Below are 25,835 nucleotides of genomic sequence, written 5' to 3'. Positions count from 1 at the left end.
GCCGGCGAGAGCCGTCACCACTGCATTCTGATCGTCTCCCAGCCACGGGGGGACTTTCTAGACAGGGGGCAGTCGCGGGGGAGGGAGAGAAGCACGATGGGGGGATCAGGAACGTCACAGTGCGATCGTGGGGCAGGAGCCATCACTCACGTGAGCAGGGCTCCCAGGAGCCAGACGGTGGCAGGGACTTAGGTTTTCAAAGATCCGTTTGCCCCACCACACAGTCACGGTGGCTAAGAAACTCCTGGGCTCAGCTGGGGGCCTGACTATGGGGCCAGAACAAGGAAGCTAAGAGAGCCCCCAGCCGAGCTGGGGTTCTGGGGTACATGTGAGCAACGGGGGACATGGGAGGGCTCAGGCAGCCCAGGGAAGGGAATCTAAGCCCTGGAGGACGCCCCAGGACTAGAACTAGCCACGAGGCTCTGCCCAGGCCGGGTGGCTTGGAAGTGACGGGGGTCCACTCCCGGCAGAGGGTAACAGAAAGGGCTGGGCCAGGCGCACCAACCCCCAGCTCTGGCCGCCACGCGCCTGTGGAAACCGTCTGGCCTTCAGGGCTGAACGGACGGGAGCGCGTGTGGGTGCCCATAGAGCCAGGCTGGGTTTTGTAGGTCCTACAAATATGGCGCTTTTCCATTTCTCCTGACAGTGACGCAATTTTATTTCTTTCATTAAAAAACACCCCCTCCCCCACCCCCGGCGATTCTTTCAGCTCTGGGAGACGTTTCCCTCCCTTGGCCAGGCCGGCGATGCCCTGGGGGCCCTAGGTGGCTTCACAGTGTCTCTAGCCGTGCAGGGGAGTCCGGGAGCAAATGAGGGTCACCCTGCGATGCAGCCGTCTGGCTGGGTAGACGGCCTGTCTAGCCCCTGCACCCCTGGGAACCAACCATGCCCGGTGCTGGTGATGCCCAGGCAGCTCCACCAGGACAGACCCGGCTCCCTCTCTACTCGCCCTAAATCACAGCGGGGCAGAGCTATCACAGCTACAGGGACGCAGGAGAACGGTCGGGGTCACATCCACACTGGAGTGGGGATGGGGGGGATCTGTCCCACTGCCCTGCCCTAACGCCCCCATCTCCCCACGGTGCCTCAGCAGTGGATCTCGTAGGCGATCTGCGGCTGGAACGCGAGTCCCTGATTGACAAACAGTTCGCTGGCCTCCCGCTCGCCCTCCTCCTCCCCCTCCAGGGTCTGCGTGGCCTGGTCCTGCAGCGGCTCCGGAAGCCCCGGGAAGGCCCCGGCCAGCCCCTCGGGGTCCTTGTAGGTGGCGAAGAGCGGCTTGGTGCGGTCGATGACGAACATCTCGTGGCCCCGCTCATCGCGGTACTCCTCCAGCTGGGCGAAGGTGGTGGGCCCGTCCGAGTAGTCGTTGACGTAGAGGATGTTCTCCTCCTTCTTGGCCTTTTTCCGCTTGCGGTGCTTCCGGTAGATCATGACGATGAGGAGCAGGGCGACGAGGGCCAGCAGCGAGATCCCTACGGCGATGGCCGTCTGCGTGGCCATGCTCAGGGCGTTGAAGTCCATGCTCTCCATGTCGTAGAGGGGCTCCTGGCTGACGTCCACGGAGGCCGGGTAGGCGCGCGGCGGCGGCAGCGGCTGCTGCTGGGAGAGGTTGACCGTGAGGTGGAAGAGCACGCGGGCCGTGCCGCCCGGGTTGGAGGCCTCGCACGCGTACTTGCCGGCGTGGGCCACCGTGATGTTGTTGAGGAAGAGCATTCCACTGCCCGTGTCCGAGTCGAAGCGCTCCCCGCCGCTGCGCTCGCGCAGCTCCGCCCTCCCACCCAGCGGCCTGGCGCTCACCGTGGCGGGCCCTGCCCGCACATGGGCCACCTTCCGCCAGCTCACCAGCGGCTGCGGGTAGCCAGAGGCCTGGCAGGAGACCCGCAGGTCGTCCCCGAGCCGGGCCGTCACCTCCAGAGGCTCCACCTGCACCACAGGCGGGATGCAGATCAGGCTGTTCCCAGAGATGTCCAGCAGGCTCTGGTAGGCCAAGCGGGGGGGCTCCGAGCACACAATCTTCTTGTCCAGCGAGCTGAGGAGACGCTGCCCTTCCTCCTTGATCCAGGCGCCGAGCCAGTGCAGGGCGCAGTCACATCGCCAGGGGTTTTCTGCCAAGAGAGGCTGGGTCAGTCGGGACGGTGTCCAGTCACCTGACCCCCACCCCAAGCCAACCCAGGGGCCGGCTGACGAAGAGGCAGGTCCAGCCGCAGCTCCAGGGAGCCGGGGCAGGTAGCTCGGGGGAATGGGCTGAAAGTCAGTCGAAGGAAAGTCTGGCTGAAGCTGGGGGAGTTTCCCTGCAGGGAGAGCTGGGGGGGGCTCATAGGCTGAGCACAGGTGAGGGGGGCTGAGGGGCGACCGATCTCCCATGGGGGCAGGCTGGTTACGCCTCGCCCCTCTCCAGCACGTCGTGCCCTGAGGGAGCTTCGGCCCCTCAGCCTCCACACCTCAGCGCTATCGTCCCCGTCGTCCCCGCTGCACTGCCGGGGGGTGACTCAGGGTCCCACAGGGCGCGTGTGCCGAGCCGGGAATCAAACCCAGGTCTCTCGACTCCCCGCCCCGGGCGCTAAGTGCTAGATCCGCTGCCTCTCAGAGACGCCCGTCAGGTGGGGCGATGTTGAACGACACCATCGCTGGGGGAGTATCCTGGGGGACCAGTCAGCACCCTCTATCCCCCCTGGACAACAGGGGGCAGCCCCATGGCAGCTAATTCCCCAGGCCTCGCTGCCCGAGCCAGGGCTCCATCTGCTGTGCCAGGGAGTGGGGGGGGGGGGAAGGTCCCGCTCAGCAGCCTGCAGCCCCCCTCCCGGCGCAGAGCCTTGGCTCTCTCTGCCAGCTCCCTGCTCTGCTTCGTGGCATCCAGGCCAGAGAGCTGCCTGGGCCCCCACACCCTGAATGCGGGGGGGGGGGGTCCAGCCAGGGTCAGGGCCTGGTCACCGATTATTATTGGACTTTCCAGAGGGAGCCCTTGGTCCTGCCAAGCAACAGGACCAGCCGATTCCCTCCCGCCCCGCCTGACCTGCAGGTGGCGCTGCACAGGTGGGCTGGCGGTTACCTGTCAGCCTCAGCACCTGCAGGCTGATGAGGGGGCGCAGGGCGGCACGGCTGATGGTGCGCAGGTTGTTCTTGCTGAGGTCGAGTAGGGCGAGGGAGGAGAGCCCCGCCAGCGCCTGCTCCTCCAGCGTCTCGATGCTGTTCTCCTGCAGGTGCAGCTCCTGCAGCCTCTGCAAGGGAGTGCGGGGAGGGAGGGTCGCCTGCAACGGCTGCTCGCTCGGCCGCTGGAGAGCGCTGGGCTAGGCCAGCGGGGCTGACCCCCGCCAGCAGACACGGCCCGACACGCCTGACATGCGCACACGCGTGCAAACACGCGCAGGCACATGTCACGGTGCACACATCCACGCCCCGAGACCCCCCCCCAAACACACCGCCACGTACAGAGGCTGACGTACGCCCGCCGGTTCCCACCCCGACTCGCATACACATCCCCCCACACACACATCCAGAATGCCGCAAGCCGCTGCCCTTCACGCTGCAAGCCACAAGAGACCCCCCCAGTTTCCCAGGGACCCTGGAGGCTCAGCTCTTTCCACGAACCATCCCCTGGGAGATGGGGGAACATGATTCCCGCGTTACGGGGTGGGGGAATCCGGGCTTCCAGCCTCACATCCGTTTCTCAGGCCATTCCAGCCCCTCGTCTGTTGTGTCCAGGGGCTGGACAGGCGCGGGAGCTGCAGCCAGCCGCAGTCTGAGGCCGGGCAGCGGGGTCTCCGCTTGGCACTGGAAGCAGCGCCACCAAAACCCAGGGCCATCCCCTAGATACGCGCACGTCCATTGCATGTGGGCATGGGCGGGCTGGGCAGGGAATCCAGGTGACCCCACCCTAGGGGAAGGTAATGACCCCTCCATCCACAGCCACATGGCTCCCTTACAAGCCCCCTTGGGCTGGAGTGAGCCCTGGCACCGCACGCAGCCCCCTTGGCGACCGCTCCAGGCTGCCCAGACAAGCCGGGGCTCCTTCCCCCGGCCTCATCCCAGGAGCGGAGCTCCTGCCTCCCCCCTCACCTGCAGGTCGCAGAAGGTGAAATCCAGCAGCTTGGTGATCTGGTTGCCAGCCAGGTAGAGGACGCGCAGGTGCTCCAGGCCCTTGAAGATGCTGCTGTTGAGGAGGTGGATGCGGTTGCCGTTGAGGGCCAGCTCCAGCAGGTGCCGCTGGCTCCGGAAGGCGCCCGGCTCCAGCGCCGAGATGGTGTTGTTTTGCATGTAGAGGTAGTGCAGGCCCCGCAGCGCCGCCAGGTCCTGCTGGTGGATCTGCGTGATGCTGTTATCCTGCAGGAAGACGGTCTGCGGAGGGGACACGGGGTGAGAGCAATGCCCTGGCTCCACCCCCCAGGGGGGCCCTGCCCTCCCCAGCCCCCCGCAGCCTCCCTGCCCTATGGTGAGAAACAGATGCATCTCCCCCTGGAGTAACCCAGAACCTCCCTCCCCCACATGCCAGGCCTTGGCCAAGGGTCTCCCATACCAGCCCGGGCAGGGATAAAGCCCCAGTAGCTCTGTCACTAGAGCATCTGCTCAGGGGTCGGGTACCCAGTGCACGTGGGGGTTTACCCAGAATGCACTGAGGCTTATCACAGCACTGGCCTTTCCTTCCTCTCTCCTGGTTTCTCTAGCCTCGTTCGGTGGCTGCAGGCTGGCGAGGGGCCTGCCGCCCGGTTCACCTAGCGGACAGGGTGGGGCTGTTACTGCCGACGGCCCCTTCTGACCCGGTCCCCGTGGAGTCTACACCAGGAGGTAGGTGCTCAGGGCATGACATTTCCCCCAGTCCTAAGCGCTGTAGCTAAGTCGAGTTAATTTTCACGTGTAGACCAGTCCTTGCTATGCAGACTCTTCCAGCACAACATCACTACAATCCAGCCTTTCCTCTCCATCCACACCGCTGAAACCCTCGCCCCGGCTCTCAGCATCTCCATCAGGGCACCATCCTTCTCTCTAGCCCCGACAAACGCAATCTTCCCCGGCTCCTCTCCATTCGGCTGCAAAGACCATTCTCCCAGCCGGTCCCTTTGACCACGTGGCCCCCTCTCTTTGGATCCCTCCCCCGGCTCCCCCTTCTCTAGCGCATCCAACACGAGCTGCTGTCTTCGGCTGCGGGTGTGTTGAGACAACTGCCTGCCATGAACCAGTATCGTATCCTTGTTCTCCCCCACCTGTAGCCAGCTGTTGTCTCTTGCCCTGTACTTAGCCTGGGCAGGGACTGACTTTTTATTCTGTCTGTACAGCGCCTAGCACTACCGTAATAATAATGGGCGCCTGGGTTCTATCCCTGACTTGGGCTGGTCCTGCCCCATGTCAGTTTCCCTCTCTGTAGAAGGGGATAATGACCCTCCCCCCCCAAGGGTGCCTGCTGGATGGATGCCAACATGAAACTGGGTGGGCCTGGGGGTGCCCAGCCGTACCTGGGTGGAGGGGTGGATGCTGGCCGGGATCTCCTTGAGGCCGAGGGAGCCGCACTCCACGGTCATGCTGTAGCAGCGGCAAGTGGCGGGGCAGCCGTTGGTCCTGAGCGCCAGCAGGGCCAGGAGGAGGAGGGGCGAGACAAGCAGGGCCATTTTAGACCAGCTGGCAAAGAGACAGAGAGCGGGGGCTGAATATCGCCAACGCAGAACAGATCCCCTGCCCCAAACCCCACCGCGCCTGCGGAGCCGGGGCTAGAACCAGGTGCCCTGGCCCCAAACAGCGCGCTTGCCCGCTGAGCCAGGGGAGGTCTTCCTCGGCCCAGCCCCAGCAGTAGGTCCCTGCTCCTGGACACAGGTCCAGCCACCAGAAGGCGACGCTCACATGTGAGTCCTACCCATCCATCCCCAAACCAGCCTGGGGCTCCTACAGCCCAGAATCAGCAGTCAGCCTGGCTGAGGCTCCGTGGGGCAGGCCCCTCCCTGGCTGGGCCTAATGCAGGGCAAATGCCAGGCCCTGTAGAGCGGCTCCGGCCAGGGCTGCATCTGGCTGCCTGGAGGAGGCGCTGTAGGCGGCCGGCTGGGACAGGGTGGTGGGGGGTGAGTGATGGGGGAGCAGTGACACCGCATTCCCCAGGGTGTTGTGTTAAAGGGACATAGCTCTTATTAGACAAGGGGGGGCACCCCTTGCCAGCCCCCAGGCGTTAGCCCCCAAGTTTGCAAGCCCCTCTCTTGGCAGGCGGGAGAGAGACACTCCAGCGGCTTGGGTGCTGGCCTCCAGAGCAGACGCTCCCCCTCCCTGACCCCGCCGGTGCCTGGGACGTCCCCCCGAGCTCTGAGGAAGGGCCCAGCGCTGATCCCACCCCTGGAGCGGGCGGGCTCCCTGCCAGGCTCAGGTCTCTCCCTGCGACCTGTCCCGCAGAGCTGGGGGGCACGGGGGTGGGGTACCGCCAGCTGTCTGCTGGGGATTCACAAGCTTCTTTCACTCATTTGTCATTGTCTGGGGAGATTGTCTGATTTCCAGTTCCACAGCCGCTGGCAGAACAGCAGTGGACCCCCCCCAAGAAGTCGCAATGTGTGTGTGGGGTCCCCTGCCCCTCTGGAACGGCCATGGGGACTAGGAGAGCTGCCTCGGAGAACACTGCCAACAATGGCGTCCAGGAGCCCCGGGACTGGGCCACCACTGGCCCTTTGTCCCCCGACACCCACAAACCTGCCCCAGGGGCATCCCCTTAACTAGGCCCAGGCCCTGGGGCCCCGCAGAGCCCTGTGCTGCCACAGAGCCGGCCCAGCAGGAGCACAGCGAGGGGGTCTCCTTTTCCCACGTGCTTTGGGGCGCAGCTTCACCCCACAGGTGAGGGGGAAGTGGCAGGGTGGGGCCCCTGGGCTGGAGATGGGCACGAGGTGCCAGGGCCTCATGGAGACAGGGCAGCAGGAGACACTCCCAGACAGCGAGGTCTTTCCTGCTATGGCAAGGGTGGGAGACCCGCTTGGCCCACTGGACCCCAGGCTCGGGCCCAGCCGCTCTGCGCGGGCGAAGCCAGGCCAGGGACAATGGCACACTCACCAGTTCACTGCCCCCCTCCCCACCCCCGAACAGGCAGAGACAGCTCAGCGCCTCCTAAACCCATTAGAGGCTTTGGCTCCCATCTCAAGCAATCAAGCAAAGCCCCGAATGCCAGCGTCCCCCCCGAGATTCTCCATCCCGGTGCCGACCCTGCCAACGGGAGGCCACGGCCTTGGCTCACTCAGCAGCCTTCAGATGGTGAGGACTCCCCGGGCACTGGATACTGTGACCCGGAAGGGAGCATGGTGCCGAGCCCTGCACTAACCCCCGAGCCAGGCTCCCCTCCTGTCCTGACGCACGGCCTCGTGGGCATAGCCCCGGGAGGGCTCAGGAGAGCCGGGTTCAACTCCCGACTCTGCCACAGACTCCCTGCGTGACCCTGGGAGAGTCACTTACTGTGTGCAGCAGTGTAAACAGAGGGGAGCCCTCACCTCCCCAGGACGATGAACCCATGCGGGGCGGAGCAAGGGGCCATGGAAGTGCCTAGATGTAAGGTTGTAAGGTTTTATTGCACCCACCAGAGTCCTGGGCCCGTCCCAGAGAGCACAAGGGAGAGAGGCCCCTGCCCACCCCGAAGGCGGACGCTGGGTACGCTCACAGGCCCTGTTCATGGTCCGTGCTGCTGCAGGCTCAGTTCCCGCTGGTTACTGTTTGCCATGGCTTGTGTCAAGGACTTGGGAGACCTGTAACCGTGCCAATGGGCAGCCCAGGCTGGGTCACACCCCTGGGTCGGTGTGTGTGCAGCAGAGAGCCCCCTTTATTCCCATTGCAGCCCCACCCCGTTTCCTGTGTGCACCCCTAAGGCCCAGCGCTAGGCCAGCCGAGCGCAGGGCTTTGGGCACAGGTGCAGCCATTCGCAGGGCAGTGAAGCCGCTGGCTTGTCCCGGTGTGATGGGCTGGTCCCAGTCAGGTCTGTGCCCGGCTGTTCCTCTCCCCAGCCATTCTCGGGGCAAGAGTCCGGCACAGCGGGGGGGGGAAATGGCCGATTTGCTGATCCCCGTCCAATGCTCTGTCACCGGAGCAAAGAGGCCGAATCCGGGAGTCGATATTCCCACACCGAGCATCTACTCGTGGCTAATAGATGCTTGTTTTCAACACCCCACGTGCCGCCTGCTAATCACAGAGACGCCCCGACCGTCACCTGGGCAGCGAATCCAGCCTGCCGCGGAGCCGTCCAAACGCTGTCTGCACCCTGCAGGCCCCTGGCTCTGCGGGCTGGATGGGCTGTTCCTAAACCGGACCCAAGTGGATTGCAGACTGACTCATAGAAGATCAGGGTTGGAAGGGACCTCAGGAGGTATCTAGTCCCACCCCCTGCTCAAAGCAGGACCAATCCCCAGACAGATTTTTACCCCAAGTGGCCCCCTCAAGGATTGAACTCACAACCCTGGGTTTAGCAGGCCAATGCTCAAACCACCGAGCTATCCCTCCCGCCACCCCCAGAAGGCCAGGCCACGCCACACTACACTGGGAACCACGCTCCGTGCCCACTGCCCCGCTAGACACATCTTGGAGCGGAGCAGCCCCCTCTCTGGAACCGTCCCAGAAGCACCGACTGGGCGGGTGCCGGAGCTGACGGTGCCCGGGACAGGCTGGCAGGGATCGAAAATGAACCGGCACAGCGGGTGGCCGGCTGAGACTACAGTTCCCAGCATGCACTGCCGCTAGCCCCAGCAGGCTGCACCTCCCCTATTAAAGGCCAGGGCAGGTGCCACCTGCTGTGTTTTACGCCATTTAAAGGGCAGGCATCATTTGGGCCAAGGAGGGGATCCCTGTCTGCCGGGCCCCGGGCCGCCTTCATCCAGAGCTCACGCTCGCTCCAGCACTTCGGTAACTGCCTTCCAGTCCCTTTGAGGCATAACAAGCAGAAAGCGCGCTCGGCTCGATTAAAATGTCATCTGGAGCCCATGGCAGCCGAGAGGGCGAGTGGGCAGCCATCCATCTGCTCACCGGAGGAGGCCAGCAAGCCTCCAAGCTGCTGAAGTCTCACAGGCCTGGGTAGCTGCCTGCTTCTGCGCTGGGAGCATCCGTCCAACTCAGAGACGGTGGGGAGGGGAGCCCGGTTCCCGCTGCATGGTAGGGGGCTGCTGAAGTGACCCATGCAGACACGCTGCAGGAGGAGATGGATGCAGGTGCTGGCCGGAGCCATGCCCGCCTCTTTCACGGAGCGATGGCCTCACTGCCCAGGCCTGGGAGCCAACAGGCCTGGGGCTCAGCTGTGCCCGGTGCACTGGCCTATGGGAGTGCCCAGCATTACCCAAGCAATGGGGCAGAGAGGCCCAGGGCTGCTCGCCCCATGGGACCAGTCGGAGCACACTGGCTGAGTCGAACGTGGCTGGGTATGGGAAGGGACCGAACCCCAGCAGGAGGCAGGGGAATCAGTCAGGAGGCAACAAGGGGGTCTAACGAGAGGACAAGAATGAAATGGAGCAAAGGGAAAGTGGAGGCTGACTAACGGGGAAGTAGGTGGCCAGGAGACATCCCGGGTTGTGGAGCCGTCTCCCCCCGGGAGCCCCATTGCTTGGGCGACTCACGGCTACACTGGGAAGATGGCAGGGAGCGACCAAGGTGGGGGGCCCAAAATGGCTTTTCCACGGCACTGAGCTGGGATTCAGGAGGCCTGGATTCGATTCCTGCCTCTGCCACTGACTTCCCATGTGACCTTGGGCACATCACTTACGCTCTGTGCCTCAGCTCCCCCTATTTGAACGGGGGAGGATAAACCCTCCCATTAGTCTGGGAGCTCTTCAGGGCAGGGACTGTCTCACTGCACCCACATTGGTCCAACCCAAATAAAACAAACAATAGCCCAGCTGAGTGTCCGTCCCTCCCCACCAGCTGCCGGAGGAGCCGGCCCCCATCACAAACACACAGCAATTGAGGAAAAGCCCCTAAAACAGCCACTAGAAACTGATGGGGATCAGACAGCGCATTCACGCGTGGACACGATCTATCCCGGAGCTCAACGCTCATCCCAGGCGGATACCTTAACTCCAAGCCCCCGGGCAGCAGGGCCAACAACCCCACTCGGCCCCCAAACGCTCAGGAGGCCAGAGCGGACGAGTCACTGAGGAGAGCAAATCAAAGCCAACAAGCCGGAGGCTCCGGCTCCCTGCGTGGAAGGGGCGAGCTGGCAGCCGCTCCCCGCAGCGACAGGCAGGGAGGCGCCCAGTCCAGAGAGGAGCGCCCGCGTAGGCAGCGGGACACGGGCGAGATCGAGACCCAAACACCATCTGCTGCAGTGGCCAAGGGAGAGACTCCCCCACGGGACCAGGAATCCGAAACGACGTCCCACAAAGAGGCCAGGAAGAGAGACTGCCTGGCTCCGGGGATCCCGGCCTCTGGCCACCAGCTGGGCTGGGGATCTGGGCTACTAGCCCAGTGGGCAAAGGCTGCACCAGCCCGGCGTTGTCTCCTCCCCATGGAGCAGCGCCAGCCAAAGGGACCCTCCCCCCGACACAGGGACTTGGCATGGGGGTGCTTGTTGATGTGACAGCTGGGCGGCTGGGGGGGCGGTTGATGACATGACATGGGGCAGCAGGGAGGGTGGGGGGCCATTCATAACATGACACCCGGGCAGCTGGGGGGTTGGTGGCCTGATGCCTGGGCGGCTGGGAGGAGGGGGGTTGATAACATGACACCCGGGCAGCTGGGGCGGGGAGTTGTGGGCCGTGGACGGCTGGCAGCTGGGGGGCAGGGGGGGTGGCGGGCATGACTCCCAGGCGGCCCTGCTGCAGGGGCGTCACAGGGGGTTGCTCTCAGCTTAGCCCTCTTTACAGCAGGTTTCATGGCGTATTTAAAGAGCTCCAAATAATTCCAAAGCTGCTTACGGGGCCGGGGATTTGGGACTCAGGCTTCTCCGGGAGGGATTAGCGGGCAGGGGGAGGGGGCTGGCAGGGCTTGTTGGGCTGCAACTGGGGCTGATCCCAGTGGGGAGCCGGGTGTGTGCATGGAGCGGGGCATCCGTGTGCAGGGAAGGGGGGGTGGACAGTCAGTATGTGCAGCGGAGGGGAGCCTGTGGAAAGGGTGATGTGTGTATGAACAGAGATGTGTGCACGCGCGTGTCATGAGTGTGTGCAGACGGTGTATGATCAGGGAAGGAGTGTGTGTGTAACGGTTGTGTGCAGATGGTGTATGATCAGGGAAGGGGTGTGTGTGTAATCGTTGTGTGCAGACAGCGTATGATCAAGGAAGAGGTGTGTGTGTGTGTGCGTGCGCACAACAGGTGTGTGCAGTGTGTGTAATGGGTGTGTATAGGGAAGGGGAGATGCATGGATATGGGATGGGGCAGTGGGTGCCTGCATTGGGGACTCACTGACTCCTTGCACGGATTGCTGGATCCCCATCGCACGAGGGGATCAGGGAGCCGCACACCCAATACACGCCATAGAGCACAGGAGTCCCACCCTACTGAGGAGAGGGGTGCCCCAGGGGCAGCATGGGGGGCTATATAGATCCCCTGGGAAGGAGAGAACAGAGACAAAAGAGAAGGGACTTGCTCAGGGTCACACAGAAAATCTGTGGCAGAATCAGGAATAGAACCCAGGAGTCCTATCCCCCAGTCCCCCCACTGTACCCCAACTAAACCCCACTCCCCTCCCAGAGCTGGGGAGAGAACCCAGGAGTCCTGTCCCCCAGCCCCACTCTACCCCACTCCCCTCCCCAAGCTGGGGAGAGAACCCAGGAGTCCTGACCCCCAGCCTTGTGCTTCATTCACTAGACAGCGCTGCCTACTCACCCATGTTCCCGCAGACATATTCCTCTTCCCCTCTCCTCACCCACCCTCACCCGGCTGAGCGGCACCCGCCCTGCCCCCCCGGGCAGCAGCAAGCCAGAGCTGAGCACCCCCTTCCAGCGGACACTACTGGCTGGGGCAGCTTGTCTGTGCCCAGCCCGGGGGCTAACAGGCTGCGGGACGCAGGAGCAGCGGCTCACTCAGGTACCTTGCAGTGGGAGACGCCTTTCACCCCTCCGGCTCTTCCCTGCCATGTTCTTCCTATGGGTCTGATCAGGCCCGACCGACCCCTGACCCCACACACACTAGATAGAGATGCTGTTTTTCTCTTTGCTCTGAACTCAGGAGCAGGGGAGGGAGGCTGTGGCATTGCCAGGGATGGTGTGTGTGTGTCCCTGCCTGGCCGTTGCCCTCCCACCTTTTGGGGGGCGGGGGGAAGATGTTACCCTCACGCCCAGTGATATCATTGGGGGGAAACTGAGGCATGGAAAGAGGAAGGGACTCACAGCCAGGTCAGTGGTGGAGCTGGGGATGGAACCCAGGAGTCCTGTGCTTTAACCGCTAGGCCACGCTGCCTCCTTTGCCTACAGGGCTAACAGTGATCTGTGAGAAGGCTGGTCCCGTGATTAGAGAGACCTGGCTTTGATTCTCTGCTTTACCACACCCCCTGTGTGACCATGGCAAATCACTCAACCACGCTGTGCCTCAGTTTCCCATCTGTACAATGGGTGTAATGGCCCTACCCAGCGTCCCAGGGGTGGGGAGGATAATGCACTACGGGCGCAGTGATGCTCTGGGGACGGCGGGGCTATAAGCACCACAGGGCTGTTGCCCCGAAGGGAGCACAGAGGAGTTTTTAATCCAGGAGCTGGGCTCCAGGTCCTGTCTGCGCAGGCCTCATGGTCACGGCAGGCTCCGACCTCGGCTGCTGGCCAACAGCCGGATCCAGCCCGAGCCTCTCTCGCCTACAGAGTTCTCACTGGAGCTGGGGGTCTTATGCACCAAACATGCTCCTAAACTGGGTTGGGAGGCTGCCTGCCGGGGGCGGGGACCTGCTAGAACAGCGCCCAGGCTGGACACGGAGTCTCCCCAGCTCTGAAGAAAGCACTGGGGCTCCAATCCCAGGCCACCAGCGAGATGAGTTTGATGGGTTCAGCTCAGTCTCTGCTGAGGGGCAGGATTTGTGCCATGACCACCCTCCAGAACTTCTCCCACAAGTCAGAGAGCAGGGCGGGATCTCAGCCAGGAACAGAAGCAGCATCGAAGGGTGAAGATGATGATGATGATGATGGGGGGCGGGGCTGCAGGCTAGGACAGGACCCTGCTGTGCGGGGACAGGTGCACTGGCCTTTTGACCTGATTCTGCAGATCACCAAATCCTTCTCTGCTTCTAGGATGAGGCCAGAAGTCAGATAGCAGGGGGCTGCAGGCCAGGAATGAGGGGCACTGGCAGAACTTGGGGGTGGGGGGATCCCAGCATGGGACACCCAGGGGCTGCAGGCCAGGAGTGAGGGGCACTGGCAGAACTTGGGGGGGGGGATCCCAGCATGGGACACCCAGGGGCTGCAGGCCAGGAGTGAGGGGCACTGGTAGAACTTGGGGGGGGATCCCAGCATGGGACACCTGGGGGCTGCAGGTTGGGACTGGGGGACACTGGCAGAGCTGGGGGGGATCCCAGGGCGGGACAGCTGTGGGTTGGGACTGACATGTCAGGGTGGCTCCAGCCCCTTTCCTGTCCCGTGAGGGGCTTTGGCTGGGCAGGGGGTGGGGGACTCAGAATGAGCTGACAGGGGCTTGTGAAGCCATCAATGTCCACCAGTGCCAGCCAGTCACAACACACAACCTGGGCCAGGCAGAGGGTGACAGGGAGTCCCCGTGAATCGGCAGCACAGCCCCCTGCTCCCAGCCCCAAAAGCGGCTGCCAGGCTGGAGAGATGGGAGAATAACGCCCGAGAGGAGACACCCAGATCTCTGCCCTGCTCCCATCGGGGCGCCCGGGGCCAACCCAGCCAGGAGAGCAGGGAGGAGAATTCAGAAGGGGGTTTATCAGAGGGGGGAACCGCTAGCTGTCTGCAGGGGGAGCGGAGAAGCAGGGGGTCTTTTCGGTGAACACTGCTCAGCTCCCAAGATCCTCGAATGCACGTCAGCAGGGAGGGGCCAGCAAAGGAAAGGTCAGTGCATCGCCCACGCAGCAACCACGCAGCCCCAGACACACATGCATCCTCCGCAGCCTGGGGGAGAGCTGAGGGGGACGAGTGGCAGGGAAAGTCCCTGCCCAGCCCTAGAGCCAGGCCCTGCAGCCGCTTGCTCCAGCTCAGGGCCATGGTGCACGCCAGCCATGCTAACCACAAGGTGCTGCTGGGGGACTGGGCACGGACAGGGAAGGGACATGCCCAGGGTCTCGCACACAAAGTCAGGGGCAGAGTCGGGAATAGACCCCCGGTGTCCTGACTCCCAGCTCCCTCCTGCTCGAAGCCTCACTCGTTGCGATGCTCTAACACAGAGAGACTGGCCATTTCTCCCGCCCGCCCACACACGGCCCACCCCGTGGCAGGAGGGAACCGATACCAGCTGCCATCTTGTCCCCAGGCACATCAGCAGCGGCATTACCCGCTCCACATGTTCAAAAACCAGCAGTTGGCCCCAGAAGGTCACGAGACTGGCTCAAAAGCCAGGAGATTTTAAACAATTATAAGATGCAGGCTCTTGTCATTCACCTGCTGGATTGAGCTTTTGGGAGTGCAGGGGGCACATTTAAGGGCTTTTCACCAGGGCCAGGAGACCAGAGATTCTCCCCTATTCATCTGCCTGCAGCTACAAAAATAAACCCCTATCACAAGAACTGCAGAGTGTGTGTGTGTGTCTCTCTCCCCCCATCCGTCCATCTGGGGGATTGGCACTCATGCACTGGGGAGTGCACACTGGTGCACAGAAGTGAGTGCTGTGGCGTGTGACGCATGCTGGGTGCGTGCGAGTGACTGTTTTGGCCTGCCCTGGCACGCCCCATGGTGCTTACATTTGAACGTGTGTGTTTGCAGGTGCGTCTGAGCAGCAGGGGTGAGCAGAGTGTCCTTTGATGGGGGCGTATGTTTGGGCACGAGTGTGTGTTTTAGCATGGAGCTGTCTTCTCTGGTGTAGGCGGGAGCCCATGTCGATGGGGCTGCGTGTGCTTGAGCGTGGGCGTGCTTGCTGGAGCGTGAGCGTGCACGTGGGTGCATGCGAGAGCGTTGTGTGCACACTCCCCAGAGCAGGGCCCCGCGTCTCTCGTGTCGGAGCAGAGGCGATGCGCCTGCTTTCACGGATCGGTGCTGCAGGGAGCCTGCCGGCTGCAGGGCCCTGCTCCACAGCACAATATTGGCTCTGACAGGAAGCAGACAGTTAGCTCGGAGCAGTGGAGCAGCCGGAGCGGCTCCCGGGAGTTTCCGATCAGCTTCTCCGCCTGACCTGCCTTGTGCACCGGCAGCACGCTAGCTTTGCACGCCAGGACGTGTGAACTCGCAGGTCGCTCACAAGCAAAATTAGTTCAGCAGCCTCAGTGGTCCACAAACACAAGTTTGGGCTCCCGTGGCTGTCAGAGCTCGGTCCGGGAAGAGCAAAGTCTGCTAGCCAGGCCGGACAGGCCCAGAGCTCTGGTTATCGGTGTGGTTATTTAGCCGTCTCGGCTGGACGTTCCTGAGGTTCTGGGCTGGAGCAGGACTGGGATCTCACAGCTTCTGTCCCGTGTTTGCTTTGGAAGAGAGCAACCAGCCGATTCCACCAGTGCTGGAACAGCCGCTTGCTGTCAGAGGGCTCGGACGCCATCTGGATCGGCCGCACGCACCGCGCTGAGATCTCTCTCCCACCCACAGCTCTGGTTCTGACCCGCTCCGGTCGTGGGTACTAGGCTGGGAGTTCGGAGAGCTGGAGTCTGTCCCTAGCTCCGTCACTGACCGGAGCTCTATTTCTCCTCCCCCAGGGCAGACCACGCGCCAGCGGCCTAGGGCAGGGCCTGCGTCTTACACAGCACAATGGGGTTTCCGTCTCCAGCCCAACACTAATATTAACAACCACCTGCCCTGGGATTTAAACACACCGTCAAGGGTTACAAACAACAGAAAGTTCAGAGCTTGGGCCCAGAGGGTTTCTGGGGTGTTGGGCACCTTCCCATCTCACAGGCACTGACAGGTCACAACACACACAGGAACTGACTAACGAGACAACTTTTCCATAGAAGGCTCCCATGGTACTATACACAGGATAAATCCCTTCATCCACCATTGAAATGCAGCCACCTCTGGTGCAGAACATCTCAGCCACATAACGGTGCCCAGCAATCCTACACAGCGGTTTGGGACAGGAAGTGAGGAGAAAGCCCGCAGCCAATCGCAGCCTCCTGGGGGATGTTAGAGCTATCAGAATCGGAGTGTGGCTGGGACGCACCAGTGACTGCAGGAGAGCCAGAGCTAGGAACAGCTGCGTCCTCGTACCAGCACTGACACTGACTCACTCCGTGACCCTGGACTGGGCAGGGCGGGTCCCGTACCCACTCAGTGCCTCAGCTTCCCCAGCTGGGAAAAGGGATCATGATACCGCCTGCTTCCCCGATCCTATTGCCACACTCTCCAAGCTGCTCCCCGTCCCTCTCTCATGGCTTCTCCCAGCCGAGCTCCCACCTCCTGCCCTCGGAAGGAACGTCCTCTCCCCTCCTTCCAAGACTCACATTCCTTTTCCTCACTCCTCGCTCCCCTCTCGGAGCCCTTGTCTGGCTCTTCGCTGGGAAGCCCCTCAGGGCAGGATAGGGTAGGTCAGTTCTCGCGCTGTTGCTTGGACAGTGCAGAGGCCACGGAACAGGTTAGGTGCCTCCAACGGGCTGATCCGAGGCAAACTCATTCGTGGCTTTCGGGTGGTGGGGGGTCATGAGCTCATCCAACCCCAGGCCTGCAGGAAGATATGAAAACCCCGGGGCAGGCTCCACCCGCTCCAATAAGGTTGGCTCTGCCCTGCCCAGTACATTTAGCGCAGGGGGTTATGCTGCCTACCGGCGAGACGTGGCCATACGGTTGAGGTAACCGGTGCAATACCAAAACAGAAGCTGCTCGGACGAACCCTCCCACCACCAGCGAATAAAACAGATCTCCGTGGAACTGCAGAGTGACAGCAAAGCTAGAATTAGGCCTTTTCCACCTGAGTTACAGGAGAGTCTCCGGGGCTGTTAACAGTACAGCGGAACAGCTCTGACTCAGTATGCTAGAGGGCAGTGGTGATCACATGCACCTGGTCCAATCTGTTACAGTATCAGTATTAGCATCCCAAACCGGCTACAGGTTAGTGACTTCCGGTGGACTCCCCGGGCGCGCAGGGAGCCAGACCTCCAGAAGGGGCATGACACAAGGTCCTTCGCTGGCTGAGCCAGCGGGCAAGTCGGAGCGAGATCAGCAAACGACACAAAGTCAAACCACGGCCAGGTCGCACTCCAGCCCCGCCTCAGCAGGGTCAGCCGCATGGCAGCCATCTGCCCCGGAGCACAGAGAACTGGGAGTGGGGACAGAGCCCCTCTCAGCTAGCTCTGAACTGCTCCTAGAGCGACAGGGGCCTGGGGCCAGATCGTCCAGGGCTCGGCACCCACCGTGCCCCCGCCACGCTGAGCCCCTCTGATAATCCAGCCCCGTGTCCAGGTCTCAGCCCACGTCCCGCGGGGCGTCCTCACCACACTGCACTGCCGTGGCCCTGGCTTGGCAGCCTCAGCAGAGGGGCCTGGGAGCAAATGAAACATGAAGATAGGGTGCTGCCAGGGCGGCGCCTTGCACGACTGCGGCCCGGGCTGCGTCTCAGAGGATCCAGCCCCCAGGGCCATCAACACAGCACCTTTCGCCAGCAATACATTTGTAACTCCTCCCCCCAGGCAGAGACAGACAGATCCACTGGCACCAGCCAATCCGTGCGCGCCCTGTCACCGCCCATAACCGGCGCCTCACGGTTAAAGCAACAATAGAGCTTCGTGTTCCAAATGCACAGATCCCGCCACTTCGGCCAGGGAGACTCCCCCTCAGCTGTGAGCAATACGGGGCTTGTGACACAGCCGGGCAGATCTGATTCCACCCACCAGAGATCAGTGGTGCACGCATGTACACACACAGAGTGACATTACCGGGTACAGAGAGCTCAGCTCAGGACTCTGGACCCACACACTCGCCTCGCAGCGTATAGGGCGTAACAAGCCTGTGCCGCGGCTATGGGCGATGAAATAGGGGGCTGCAGGCAGCGAGGGGTGGGGTATGGAGGTGGAGGGAGAGAGAACCACCTGGCATCCTGCATGCCCAGGAATTCCCTAGCGCCCTGTACCTGGAGGAAGCCCCGTTTGGCTGGTGCACACACACACCCAAGGTCGGGGTCCCCTACCCCGCTCTGGGTTATCCAAGCATGAAGCCAGTGCAGGCCAGCATGGCTGGGAGAGGATGTCTCCAGAGGGCTTGTGTTTCTCTGTCGCACATGCGGGACAGCGTGGGTGACCCTGATTCTGGGCCTAGGGCCAGATCAACCACCTGAGTCCACCAGCCCTGGCTCAGGCCTGATGCTCCAGAAAGGGTCACAAAGCTGGGGGAACCCTGGCCCACCCCAGCCAGTGACCCTCTCTCACAGGTGAGGGAGACAGGAATGCTCCTGGCTGGGATCCTGCTCCTTCCCTTTGGCTTTTCCCATTCGCCCGCGAGTCTCTCCCCCGACCAACCTCCAGTCTCAGTCTTACCCCCTCCCCTTGATACTCTCCATGCCCCAGCCGACCTGGGGACCATCCCAGGAGCAAGACCCGACCCTTCTTGCCAACCCCCTGCAAGCTGGCACCCTCCACCCTGTCACCAGAACAGCCCCCTGCCCTGGGCCACCTGGGTTTATTCTGCCCTGACTCTGCTCAGGAATCAATGGGGCTGCATGGGGGGCAGACATCAGCCCCTCTTGGGGTATCCTGAGCAGCCTGTGACTGAATGGGGGGGGGGGGGCTGGAAAGGCACCCGGGTGCGAGCAGATCCCACCAGGAACTCCCCCCCCCGCCCCCCGCCCGGCGACACTGGCACCTGGCACCTCCATTCCCCTGCCTGTGATCCACCCCAGGCTCTGCCCCGCTGCTGCCACTCGGGTCCTCCCACGGGGGAGGGGGAGGGGGGGCATGACCGCTCCCTCACCCCACCTTACAGGCCCGGGGGGAGGGGCAGAGGGACCTGAACCAGGCCAAAGAGCCGGGAAGAGAACCCAGGCGTCCTAGCTCGGATGGCCCCACGCTGCTCTCACATGCAGCTCGCCTCCCTCCAGAGGGTGACTTTAGCGGGGATGGGGGGGGGGCTACTGCCCCCCAACTTCGAGAGCCAGACCCGCCCCCGGTCAACCTCTGGGGACCCCCCCCGTCCCCGGGGCTCCCCCGGCCCGGCTCACCTGCGCGGGCGGGCTGCCTGGCCAGCGCTCCCGGTCCATGGCATCCGCCTGCAGCCCGCGGGGACCTTGCCCGAGCCCCGCGCCTGGCCCCGGCTCCAGGGGGCGGCGTCCCGGGCCCGTGGTCGGGGCGGGTCAGCGGGATGCGGGCGGCCCCTGTGCGCTGCGCGTCCGCCGCCCCCTGCGCCCGTCCCCGGCTGAGCGCGGCCGGCAGCCCGGGCCCGAACCCGCAGCCCCGGCCGGCTGCCTTGGGACCCGATTGGCGGCTCCGGCTGACATCAGCCCGGGCTCGGCCAACCGCGGGCCTGCGATGTGATGTCACGCTCCTGAGCCCGCCAGCTCGCCGTGCGGGGCCGGGGCGCCGGGCTCCCACGTGCACGCGTGGGTCGTGCACACACACACACAGAGCCACACGGGTCGTACTCACGCAGCCACACACACACACCCCGCCACAGCCACACACACACACACACACACACACACACACACACACAGAGCCACACGGGTCGTACTCACACAGACACACACACACAGACACACACACAGAGCCACACGGGTCGTACTCACACAGCCACACACACACCGCCACAGACACACACACATACGGGTCGTACACACACACACACACACCTCCCCCCCCCCGCCACAGACACACACACACATACGGGTCGTACACACACACACAGATGCACATGCACACGCGGGTCGTACTCACAGACACACACACACACACACCCCGCCACAGACACAAACACACACGGGTCGTACACACACACACACACTGTGCGGGAGCCCCAGCAGAACTCACAGCCCCAACGCGCTGGGGAAAGTGCCGGGGACAGCCGCGTGGGCACGGTTTGGCCAAGGGACCGCTGTGCCGCGCCTGGGGGTGGGGGGCAGACACCTGGGGGGCGGGTCTTAGCATGGGCGATGGGCCGAGAAAGGGGGCGTATAAGGAAGATAAGATAGACAGGTGTGAATGCGGGGGGGGGCGGGGGGGGATAGATAGATGGACTATGGTGGATGGACAGACAGAGGGCTGTATACAGGGCTGGCTGGACAGATGGACAGAGGGCTGCGTCCATGGCTGGCTGGACAGGCAGAGGGTGGGGTATGGGGATGGCTGGACAGACAGACAGAGCGCTGTGTATGGGGGTGGACAGACAGAGGGTGGGGTACGGGGATGGCTGGACAGACAGACAGAGCGCTGTGTATGGGGCTGGACGGACAGAGGGTGGGGTACAGGGATGGCTGGACAGAGGGCTGCACGTGGGCATGGCTGGACGGACAGAGGGTGGGGTACAGGGATGGCTGGACAGACAGACAGAGCGCTGTGTATGGGGGTGGACGGACAGAGGGCTGCACCTGGGCATGGCTGGACAGACAGGCAGAGCGCTGTGTATGGGGGGGGACGGACAGAGGGTGGGGTACGGGGATGGCTGGACAGACAGACAGAGCGCTGTGTATGGGGGGGGACGGACAGAGGGCTGCACGTGGGCATGGCTGGACAGACAGACAGAGCGCTGTGTATGGGGGGGACGGACAGAGGGTGGGGTACGGGGATGGCTGGACAGACAGACAGAGCGCTGTGTATGGGGGGGACGGACAGAGGGTGGGGTACGGGAAGGGCTGGACAGACAGAGGGTGGGGTACGGGGAGGGCTGGACAGACAGACAGAGCGCTGTGTATGGGGGGGGGACGGACAGAGGGTGGGGTACGGGGAGGGCTGGACAGACAGACAGAGCGCTGTGTATGGGAGGGACGGACAGAGGGTGGGGTACGGGGATGGCTGGACAGACAGACAGAGCGCTGTGTATGGGGCTGGACGGACAGAGGGTGGGGTACGGGGAGGGCTGGACAGACAGACAGAGCGCTGTGTATGGGGCTGGACGGACAGAGGGTGGGGTACGGGAAGGGCTGGACAGACAGAGGGTGGGGTACGGGGAGGGCTGGACAGACAGACAGAGCGCTGTGTATGGGGGGGACGGACAGAGGGCGACAGCTGAATCGACACACCAGCAGCTCTAGCTCTGTTATTAAGCGGCTTGGCAGGTTTGACTCTCTCATTTCTTTCGGGCTGATCAGTTCCCGAGCTGCCCTGGGAGTCACCTAGGGATGGTTCCCTTCAATCCCCTCCCCCACAAGGACACCCCACTCCCACCCCCACCCCAAGCTATCCCCATGTCTCCTTTCCTGAATGCAGCCGGGGCCTGCTCCCTGCCTGGGGGTGCGGGGGGAGGGGGGGTGGCTGCTGCTGGGTACCATGGACAGTGCCCACTTGCTGCCACCCACGTGCAGTGTGTGAAATGCTCTGGCTGGGGGTTGATTTTCTTTCTCCGTATTTACGACGGTTTCACCCAAAGCACAGGCAGCACCTTGGCCTGTGGACGGAAAGGTCAGCGGCTCTCCCAGCGCAGCGGAGCCTGCAGCCTCAGTGGGCTCTGAGCGTCTCAGGCTAGAGAAGCTGGGCAGGATGGAGACACCAGCCCCCCTGTGACCGCCAGCGAAGGGCGAGGGCACGCTGTAATCCAGCCACGCAAATTCATTTCGTATTGCAACTTGGCAGCCACAGAAGGACTGAACCCTCTGCAGGGGTCACAGCTCATCTGCCTCTAACCGTCCTTTCCAGCCCCTGCCAGTGATTAACAACGGGCGCTTCCCCCTTGGTTTCTGAGCAGGGAGAAACTGCGCCTGGCAAACACTCAGTGATTCAACCTCGGCTCTCCTCCCAGCCTCTGTGCAGAGCTCTCCTCCAGACAGGCATGTTACCCCCGGGCCAGGAGAACAGCATGTGATCCCAGATCTGGCCAGGCTGTGGGAAATGGGCCTCTCTGAAACTAGCTAAAAGCCCAGCTTCCAGATAACAATGGCCTCAACACCCGGCACAATGAGCTTGCACAGTGTGTTTCATTACCCCCTGTAGAGGCCACATAAAGGGTAACAGCCTACTATTGCCACCAGCTAGTAAAGTTACTCCTTTAGCACAAGCTCTAGAAACCTGTGCTATGGAGCTGAAGGGGCAGAGGGTTAAACCCGGCTGATGTCCACCAGGTGGTGTCTGGGCTGTTGACTGACATTAATGGGAGTTTGGCATGCACACGTCATGCCAGATTGGGCCTTTAACGACCAGCCGCTAGTGGCACCAGCACCAGGCATTCGTTAGCCATAAACCGCATCTCTGTGTTCCTGAGATAAGTTCTAGGGCAGGGATCAGCGCAGGGGAGCTGGCACTGTGGCAGGGCTGGAGCAGGGCATTGCCAGCCTCCGGCAGGGTGCAAAGCACTCCCCGCTGCTCAGACACCGTCCTGTCACCAAGGCAAGGGCTGGCGAACTTGGCCACGGATCGCCATGGCGCCCGACCAGCCCAGCAGAGCACACCCCGGATGTGCTCCCCTCCTTGGCACCACGATCTCGAGGATGCCGAAGTGGCGGCATCGTCACAGGCATAACCTCACCAAGGTCAAGTTGTGGGTGGAGCCACCAGAGAACAGCTGCCACCATAGACGGTGCAAAGGGAACGTCTGTGCTGCAAAGAGCCTCCCACGGGGATCCTCCCCACATGCTCCCCTCCCTACCTGGCCACTCCAGCGAGGCCCCGATCCCTCCCTCCCCCCACCTTCCAGAGGAAGACAGGGCAGTCCCTGCCTGTTATCACAGGGGGCTGAGTTCACAGGTGCTCTCAGCTGGGGACAGCGGGGGCCTCCCCTCGGCTGATGCAGATGAAGGTAGGGATGTGTGTGAGAGAGGCAGGGGCCTGGGTGTTGTATTCAGGTGGGGAGGGGAGGGTTATAAGCTGAGTGGGTTTTATGCGGGTGAGTCACACACACACCCTTGCATGGGGCAGGCCTCACACCTCGCTGTGCAGGAGGGTGCAGCCTCCACCGAGCGGCCCCGGTGGGCGAGCAGCTCAGTACCCGGCCCGCAGCGCAGGAGAGCAGCACGGTGAGCTGGCAGGGGGCCACCTCGTGCCACTGAGGCACTGACGCTCTCGGCTGTAACACACCACACCAACAATCCCAGTCGTCCGCCTGAAGCCGGCCAGATCAGGGCCCCGGCCTCTGGGTGAGGCACAGCGCTTCCATGGATGCTGCCCCCAACCCCCACTTCCCAGAGCGCCCCCCTCCCTCCTGGTCTGGCCCACTGCTCCACGGTCCAGAGAGCTACCCAGCCGGCTGCTGGAGAAAGGGCTCACTCTGGGGCTGTTTTTGTGTTAACCTGTGTCAGAAAATGGGTTCCCCGAGGCACACCGGGTGCATCCTCCGCTCCGGACCTTTCACCCAGGAAGCCCTCGCAAATATTCACTCACTAAGTCTCACGCCATCCCCTGAGGTCGGTCAGGGACAGCTCACCCACCTCCCAAATGCAGCATCTCTAGGGTGGCGCGTGGGAGCTGCACGGTGGCACTGACACAAGAGGAAGAAAGACGAGCCCCCCTTCCCCCTGCCCGGTGTAGTTGGAGCTACAGAAGGAATGCAGTTGGCAGGACCAGCCCTTTGAGCTTACCCACAGCACAGCGAACCCCAAAACAAAGAACTAAAAATCCCTCAGCTAAGCGAGGGACACGCCAGTCTCAGATGAATCACGGGGGTAGAAGGGAGCACAAGGGTCAGCTGGTCTAACCCCCTGCCAAAATGAGGGTTTGTTGTGTCTGACCCACCCCAGACAGACGGCTCCAGCCTCCTTTCGGAAACCCCAGTGAAGGGACTTCACAGCACAGAGTGCACATCCGGAAGGGGCTCCGGTGCTAAGGGCAGGATAAGAATCCCCTGAGAACAGACTAGAGAGGCTACCACCACCCCAGGATTATGTCTCCTCTGCAAAGGACAGCCACCCCTTCTACTGAATCACAGCCCTTCCCATTCAAATGCCAACCAGGGCTCCCTCCTGCTTAGCTTTAAAAAACACTCCAAGGCACCCATATCAGCCCAGCTATCAGCCTTCACACATCTCCTTTTGTGGCACTCATAGGATGCCAGGAATCATTGTAATTAACTAGCCCATTGTGCTAAACTTTCTGTCGATAAATCCAATACATCATTTCACCGCAATTAGCAGCTCCTGGCTCCCAGCTCCGTCCCCAGGGTGGGGAAGCGAGGCTGACGGGTAAAGTCACACACCAGCAGCCCTGCCACTGGCAGAATAGCCCCGGGGTTCGCACAGTGCCCAGAAATCCAGGGAGCGGGAGTCCAAGCTGCTCGCTGCCCGAGAGGGGTGCTCCAGAGGCAGTGTGGGCTGGGGCCACCTGCTGGAGCCATGCAGCCAATCCCAGGTCTGCCCACGACTTCCTGGGCAAGTCACCCCACTTAGCTCTGCCTCAGTTTCCTCTTCAATAATGGAGGGTTGTCAGGCGCACCATAGAAGGAAGCACCGTGGGCCATTCTTCAGGGTACAGCCAAGTATCGAAAGGGCCAAAGCGTTCCTAGGAGTTACCAAACTCGGCCAGACTGGCTAAAGCCAGTGTGTTCGCAGCCTAGTGCGGGGATTGGGGGGGAGGGGGGAAGTTCATAGATAACCGCGGGCAGCCTCTCCTAGGGGGACTTTCTCTCAGGGCCCCTGGCTCTAACATGGACTGCTTGCACAGCGGTGAGTGAGTCACTCCCCTGCTCTGTACCTCAGTTCCCCCCACCCCAGGGGGATAACAGAGTCAGACTCCCAGCGTGTCAGAGGCAGATCACGGATGTCTGCCAAGGGTTTGGAGATCCCTGGCTGGAAGGAGCCCAGCGTGTTATCACCTGCAGGGAAAGGAAGGCAGATCAGGGAGCAAAATGAGACACAGGCAACGTTTTCAAATGGTTGCCCCAGCAATGGATTTGCCTGCGGACTTCACCCACCGGGTGCTGTACAGAGACACTAGAGGGGTTGTCTGCACTGCAATTGAAAACCCAGCTGCCTCGGGCTACGGGGCTGTTTCATTGCGGTGTTGACGTTCGGGGTTAGGCTCTGGGAGTCGGGACCCAGCGAGGGGGCAGGGCCGGAGCTGGGGCTGCGGCCTGAGCCCAAACATCTACACTGCCCCTTAGCCCGAGTCAGCCGGCCTGGGCCAGCCGCGGGGGTCTAACTGAAGCGCAGATCTACCCTCAGGAACACCAGTTAGCATCCTAGGGCCAGCACCCCCCCTCTGCACTCAGAGCTCACGGAGTGACCAGGCCTCGATGGAGGTGATGGGCAACAGAGTGCTGAGTCGGGGGGGCATCTGGGACAGGGGCCGTGAGTCCAAACCCTGCTGCTGACATCATGGCCCCCAGCTCGATCCAGATCAACTGTCCCATGTGTGCTCGCAGGACAAGACTGGCAGGCAGGCCCCGGTCCTGGCCAGGAAGGGCCTTGCCCCCAGGCACCCGCTGGGAGCAGCTGCATTAGACAGTGTTCAGGGACCTGCTGCCTGGCCTAGACCTAGACCTGTTAAATGGGTGTTAATGGAGAGCGGTAAAGTTGCTAGTAAAACTCAATTAGCAGCAACACCGGCTTAAAGAGCCACGGCCCAGCCAGTGCTCGGGGGGCCGTCAAACGGCCCGTACTGCAGCATGTGCACAGCGGCGCGGCCCCGGGGGTTACCAGGCGGTGCTGAGCTCAGTGGAGACGCCCCAGCGGTTTCCTAAGCTAAGCAGGGCCAGTGTTCGTGGGGGGAGACAATCCCCAGAGGCAGGGCTGGAAATGGGGTGATCGCTAGAGAGAGAACGGGCTGGCC

At 62.6% G+C, this 25,835-nt stretch overlaps 1 protein-coding gene across 1 annotated transcript; it reads right to left on the bottom strand.

Annotated features, from left to right (window-relative positions):
- Positions 1-640: 640 nt before the first annotated feature.
- Positions 641-19,469, bottom strand: LRRC24 (leucine rich repeat containing 24). The gene is made up of 5 exons (XM_008165098.4): positions 19,151-19,469; positions 5,448-5,610; positions 4,057-4,335; positions 3,050-3,218; positions 641-2,105 (listed from the first exon to the last, which is right to left on the bottom strand). The coding sequence occupies exons 1-5, from the start codon at positions 19,192-19,194 to the stop codon at positions 1,087-1,089; spliced, it is 1,674 nt and encodes a 557-aa protein (XP_008163320.2). The 5' UTR covers positions 19,195-19,469; the 3' UTR covers positions 641-1,086.
- Between the last annotated feature and the right edge of the window lie 6,366 nt (positions 19,470-25,835).

The sequence above is a fragment of the Chrysemys picta genome, chromosome 2 (assembly GCF_011386835.1).
Source record: "Chrysemys picta bellii isolate R12L10 chromosome 2, ASM1138683v2, whole genome shotgun sequence".
NCBI lineage: Eukaryota > Metazoa > Chordata > Testudines > Emydidae > Chrysemys > Chrysemys picta.
The sequence above is the reverse complement of the archived record's forward strand: the minus strand, read 5'-3'. Positions and strand labels throughout refer to the sequence as shown.